The 6,321-nt window shown below is 38.3% G+C and overlaps 1 protein-coding gene across 9 annotated transcripts in view; it reads left to right on the top strand.

Annotated features, from left to right (window-relative positions):
• ctbp1 (C-terminal binding protein 1) overlaps positions 1-6,321 on the top strand; it is a 326,742-nt gene that overhangs the window by 254,640 nt on the left and 65,781 nt on the right. Inside the window, exon 2 of one of the 9 annotated variants that reach the window (XM_048599909.1) lies at positions 4,622-4,703. The exons of the other annotated variants lie outside the window; for them this stretch is intronic. Coding sequence (XP_048455866.1) covers positions 4,664-4,703 — 40 coding nt within the window. The 5' untranslated portion in view covers positions 4,622-4,663. The remainder of the gene's footprint in view (positions 1-4,621; positions 4,704-6,321) is intronic. 9 annotated transcript variants of the gene reach the window in all.

Below are 6,321 nucleotides of genomic sequence, written 5' to 3'. Positions count from 1 at the left end.
GGACTAAGCGTTAAATTTTCTCAACTGGTTTGCATTGAAGCATAACCTTTCATAGAACAATGGTGAATGCAATGTCTTCTCTTAACTCATGGCTGACTTGCAATTTCTAAATATGATGCTTATCCAGGCGCAATTTTTATTCTAACCAGCTCTGAGAATGCGAGCATTGACAGAGAATGATTAGCGGGGGGATAAAAGCATGTACTGTTATCAAGAATGGTACGGTTTTTCACCTATGCTGACATAAAATTTTGTGTTGAGTGGGGTAAGGTGACCTAGAATGTATGTTCCGGATCACCTCTCTTTTTATCTGGTTTAGCAGTTTAAATTGGTAGAAGAAATGCCTGCTTTAAAAAAATGTTTTAATTAGTTTCCTGGTGGCTGAGTTTATGCCTACACAGAAAAAATGTTGAAGACTCCAAATGAGTTGTTTCTGAATTGCCTCAACAGAGGATGCAATGTTTTTTGTCAGTCTGGGTCCTGCAAAAACGTTTTTCTCGTGGTTAAATTCCACTCTCTATTTGGTATAGAAATAACAGTCTTTGTTGTTTTTCCTATGAAACCAGCACACAAGTGATATCCTTTCCCCTGTGTGAAGAAGAGGAGTTCATCCAATAAAGTAGAGCAGGAGGGACTATTCTCTCCTTAACACACCACTCCTGCTACTGTCTGATAACATATCGGCACATACCACAGCCATTGAGAAATCTACAACTCCACCATTTAGCATTCCCCTGGCTGGAGGGGGGATAATGTTGCTGGATTGGAAGGAGACAAAAATATCAGAGATTATCCCAAACTCTGAAATCTGTGATGGTTACTCCTGTGTAGATTCTAGATTTTTTTTATATAAGGGAACAAAGGTGAATCTTAATTTTATGATAGACAGGTTTAACCCAAACATATTTTCCTACTCAGAACTTCACAGTAGGAAGTGGACTAACAGCAAGTTAATGAGGAGAAATACCTGCCATTACGGAGGCTTCAGACTACTCTGGGAAACCTGTTAGTTTCCCATTGAAAACATGAGTTAAAATCTCCCCCTACTTCAAATTTGTTTTGTGACACAAATACAAAATCTTACTTTGTGTGGGTAGGAAGCTGTTGTGTACAATCCCAAAAAGTCAACAATCTCTGCAGCGTTTACTCTTGCCTTGTTGACAAGCCGATGCACTTATTTTTGGGATAAATTTCCGTGGTTTTGTTAATTATTTGCTTCTGTTATTGATGGCAGGGCCTCAGAAACAGCAAAGAAATCGTTTCTGCCATTTTCTGGTCTTAGCCCACCAGTTGATGCACTTTTTAATGCAGTGTTTTACAGCATGCCAACATGGGGCTTGAATGCGCAGCATTCTTAGCCTCACAAAAAGCTGCTGTGTTCTAGACAATGTTTTGTACAAATCTGTCACTGTATTTCACTCTTGTACTTCATGAAATTAAATATTTAAAAATTAAAGCTGTCTTTTAAGTGACTATCTACTTTCACTGTCACTTTTGGGCTAATGCGTGTTAGAACACCCGGGGCTTAGTTTTGCAGTTCATTGTAGAAATCCGGATCTGGGATGTGATAGATCCCAGATAGCATTCCCTTTCTTTTGCCAGCCTGCTGCTGATACCCAGTTAATGAGTGGGGTGAGGGGGTGGTGGGGCGTTGGTGCTGTGGGAGGGAATGGAGGTAATAGACCCAGGAAGAGCACCACACCTGAGCTAGATCAGCAGTGTGGTCTCAAAAAAAGAATTTTCTTCTTCAAAATGACCAAGCCAAATAGAGAACAGAGACCTGAAATATCAGGAAGGAAAAGATTCGTCATTAAATTTCACTGCTGCTTTTTCTTTTGTCCATTTTTTTTGCCCATTTTTTTTTACCACTCTTTCACATTGAATAAAACTGTTTTGGTGCTGCCCTTACCCTGGCTGGAATGGAACAGATTTGCAGAGCTCATAACAGTCACCCAGAACCATGAATGTTTCGATCAGAAAATGAGCACCCAGTGATCTCAATCTGCCCGATTTTGGCAAGGTGGCGGGTTTACTTTAACCTTCCCTCTAAGCCAGAAAGCTCCACAAGCCATCAGTGTGCTGATGCATAGCTTCTGCTTCTGTAAGCTGCTGTTGTGCACAGATCTTAGGAGATCTGTGGAACAGCATAAAAAACCATTCCATTCTACCTCCCACACAGCCCATTCGCTTTACTCTTCCCCATCCCTTCCCCGATTAATAGAATTGGGAATAGAAGTGGCAGAATTGCACACAAGCCACTGCCACTACCACCACTTTTGCCCTCTGCCTCCCTTTTGTCTCAACCTGAAGCTGGGAACTCTGCGCCCTCTGACTACTCTGCTCATTTACATTCTTCAAAGAACCTTTCCACCTAGTATTTGCTCCCATCATTGTTTTTTCTCCTGGTGTGTATCATTTCGTATCAACCGATTTGTTTGCCCATTCCATTGATCTGTCAATACAATCCACAGTGTCCTCTTCTAGTTGCTAAACACTTTACTTTTGTGTCATCAGGACTTAGCTCTCAATGGCCAAGATCAAAACATTAGTATGAACCTTGAGAATAAAAATTAGGCATAGTCACAATGCTTGAAATACAGTGTTTCTGGCCCAGATAACCTCTTTTACTCTGTCAGCCAATGTTCTAACCATGCTGTTAGTTTCCTTGATTCCACTGTCTTATTTTTGTATTCAGACATTTGTGAGAAATGAAAATCCAGTGTAAATTACATCCTGTTGCAATATGTTATCTCTCTTGTTGGTCTGTTTTAAAAACACATTCAGAATGAATCTTTCAAATGCTGCTTACCTTTAACAAGTCTCCACTGTGGCTGCTCTTCTGATTATTTTTGCATTTCGAAATGTCCATTTGTTTTACTTCAAATTATTAATTTAATATGTCACAATTCAGGAGTTTTGTCTTCCTCTACTTGTATGGTGCTTAATGTGTTTGTGGAAATTTTTTTCTGAGGATGTATTTTAATGCAATAGTTAGGCAGTTTAAGCAAATTGATGTTAACATAGCTCATAGACTAATTTTCAGTAAATGTGTTCAGTAGCGTGCTAGTTAGCGGAAGCTAATCTCATCAGAGCAATGAAAGTCATGGGAGAAATGTCCCGTCCAATCAGAGGGTGAGTAGGGGAAATGATTAGGCGAGTTGACCATAGAGAGACACTTGCTTACCTTCCTTACCTATTTGAAGTTCTGAGTGAGAAGATCCATTGAGACACTTTAAAACTTTTTAAATGCTTATTTGAAGACCACCTGAGGGTTGTGACTCCACACCTCCCTGATTGCCTGCCTTCATGGCAGGTGAGATAAGTGGCTAGTTTCCTGACTGGCGAACCTGGGGACCTGTCTACTGGGTTTAGGGAAAGTGACCTCCAAGCATAACAATCCGAGGCATGAGTTTGAGGGAAAGAGGGGTGGCCTCTGAAAGGTTTTGTTCAGAGATAAATCATAACCTCCATAATGAATTTGAAGTCAAGAGTAGCTGATGAGACTTTATTCAATCTCTTTCGGGACATCAGCAGCAGTAATGAGCACCTTAACCTTAATCTGTTGCACTATTGGTACTCCAGCTTGTGGAAATCTAAGCTGATCATCATAGAAACTCTACGGTACAGACAGAGGCCATTTGGCCCACCAAGTCCACACTGACCATCCAAAAAGTGTCCAACCTCCAAAACCCTATTACCGTAATCCTGCATTTACTGCATAGCCGTAGACACTATGGGCAATTTAGCATGGCCAGCTGCTTAGCCTGCACATCTTTGGACCGTGGGAGGAAACCCTCGCAGATAATGAGGAGAATGTGCAAACTCCAGACAGATTATGCGTGCTTTTAGTAAGAATAGTAGATCATTGGAAAAGGAATTAGTATACAAAACATCTTTGATACGTCTTTGCTATGAAATTTTAAATTATTGAAACAATTTGCTATATTCATGATGATATGACTATTTAAGAGTGAGAATTGTATCAATCTTGCTCATGTTTAAATAAAATGGCCTTATTCACTAAACCCTTAATTTGATAATTCTGGAATGTTACTAACAATTTTAACCTGAGTTCTACCCATTCTGATATTTTTAAAAGTATTTTGTACCAAGAAATGGAAAATCAACTTAAGTGTAGGATATCTTTCCTGCATGAAGGAAAGCGTTATAGAGTGAAACCAAAACTGTTCAAGTTTCTACCTGAACCACTGAACACAGAACAACCTGTCTTAGTTAATATGTAGTATGTTACTGGTCCAGAACGGCAGTATAACTAATACTGAAATTAAGTGACAAGGTAAATATTAAATTTCAAGTTGTACTTTATACTTTTCAGGCTTTGAATGTAGAATTTAAGAAATCAGTGACCACTTTCAATGTCATGAAATGTGATGAGAAAATTTTAATTGAACAACAGTATCTTAGTCTTTTTTTTACAAGGAAACACAATATAGAATAGAAATCTTTAAAAGGAACTTTAAATAGGAACTTTTAAATCAGGCTTGAGTCCTTTTTGAATTGATATTCTTATTTGCATTAAGCTTCATTTACACAATGTGAATAGCAGTACACATTTGCTTTACACTTTATTATTAATACATTGTCTATTAATTATATTTAGAAAAAACATTATGGCTATCGCTGGGTTCCAACAGATGAAGCAATGAAGATATTTTTACACAAAAATGACTACAGTGTGCACAGTGGGTCCTTTTCATTGCTTTTATGAACTTTCTACCCTGTAGTGCAAAACCGACACAACCAAACCAAAAAAAACTGTTAATCAATAATTGTCTTTAAATGGAATTCTTTGTTACTGCCATAGCTGACTGAGTATTGATTTTAGCATGTTCGGCAATTTATAGACCTGTTTGTGCAAACATTGATATCTGAATTTGTGTTAGTTAAAGGTTTTAAGTACAGAAGTACATTTTGATTTTCATTTTTAAGGATCATTTTCAGATTTTGGTGATCACAGGATTAATGCATCACAAGGCCGTGCAAATGGAATTAATTATGAGATATTTACTGCTTCGACAAATTTCCTATTTTGCAAGTCTACTTTTGCTTAAGCTTCCCCTATAGATTGGGCAGGAGATCAAATTTTGGTCAAATGGCTCCTAATAAGAACAAGTATATCTTTGTTGTTCTCTGATTGCATTGACAGGATTTGACTGCATCAAGTCTTTATTTTTTTAAAAAAGCAGTCAGGCAAATTAAATGCTGAGAACATTATGCCTTTCTTAACTGCAATGTGGAAAATGTACATAAATGTGAGTCTCTTGTCAGCGAGTTGGTTTAGAGAATAATTTATCACGAATGAGATGATATTTTAGTGGGAGCTGGAGGAGGTCAGGTGGCCTTTCTAATTTGCATTTATCCAGCATTTCCATGTTACGTGAAGAAGTAGAAATTTTGTTTCCTTGGTAATTATTTACCAGTAGGCCAATTATCTTCACTTAAATCATTGGCATGCTTAATTCTAAAATTTCTCTATCTGGGCAATTTTGGTATACTCTTTGAAATTCTTGCTAAATGTTTAAATTGTATCATAATGTGACTTAGATTTATAAAATCTAAGTTTCCATCTTAACTCCAAGATGGAAAAAGAAAAGGCTTGAAAAAAGTGCATTTGATTTCTTTGTATACAATGGTGTATATCTCAACATTGCATAAATATATTGTTTTTCTAACTAATCCTATTCAAGTGCGTTGTGTGAAGTTAAAAGTTAAATGTAGTGCTGAATCCATGTGAATGCCGCAGCTACAGTAGCAGGTCAGAGGATAGGGATACCAGTGAGTAACTCCTTTCCTGACTTCCTGAAACTTGTCTGCCATCAACAACTGAAGAGTATGATGAAATACTCTCCACTTGCCTGGATGAGTGCAGCTGAAACAACACTCCACCTTGACCCCGTCCAGGCCAAAGCAGCCTGCTTGATTGGCACAATATCCACAAGCATCCACTCCCTCCACTGACACACAGTAGCAATGGTGTACACCATCTGCAAGGTACACTGCAGGAATTCACCAAGGGCACTTCTGAAGAAGGATCACTGGACTGGAAACATTAACTCTGTTTTCTCTCCATAGATCCTACCAGACCTGGTGAATTTTTCAGCAATTTCTGTTTTTGTTTCTGATTTCCAGCATCTGCAGTTCTTCAGTTGTTTATTGTTTAGCCTTCAGAGCCCTCTGCTGTAAAGAATAGGGAAGAGGTTCAGAGTGAAGGTGCTATGATTATGGGCAAAGACCTGTAACAAATAACCAATTTAAGTACTTGGGATCAGTGGTGGCAGAAGATGGAAATAGAAAACAAGC

The sequence above is a fragment of the Rhincodon typus genome, chromosome 1 (assembly GCF_021869965.1).
Source record: "Rhincodon typus isolate 14 chromosome 1, sRhiTyp1.1, whole genome shotgun sequence".
NCBI lineage: Eukaryota > Metazoa > Chordata > Chondrichthyes > Orectolobiformes > Rhincodontidae > Rhincodon > Rhincodon typus.
Note: the sequence above shows the minus strand (reverse complement) of the source record. Positions and strands in the feature narration are given on the sequence as shown.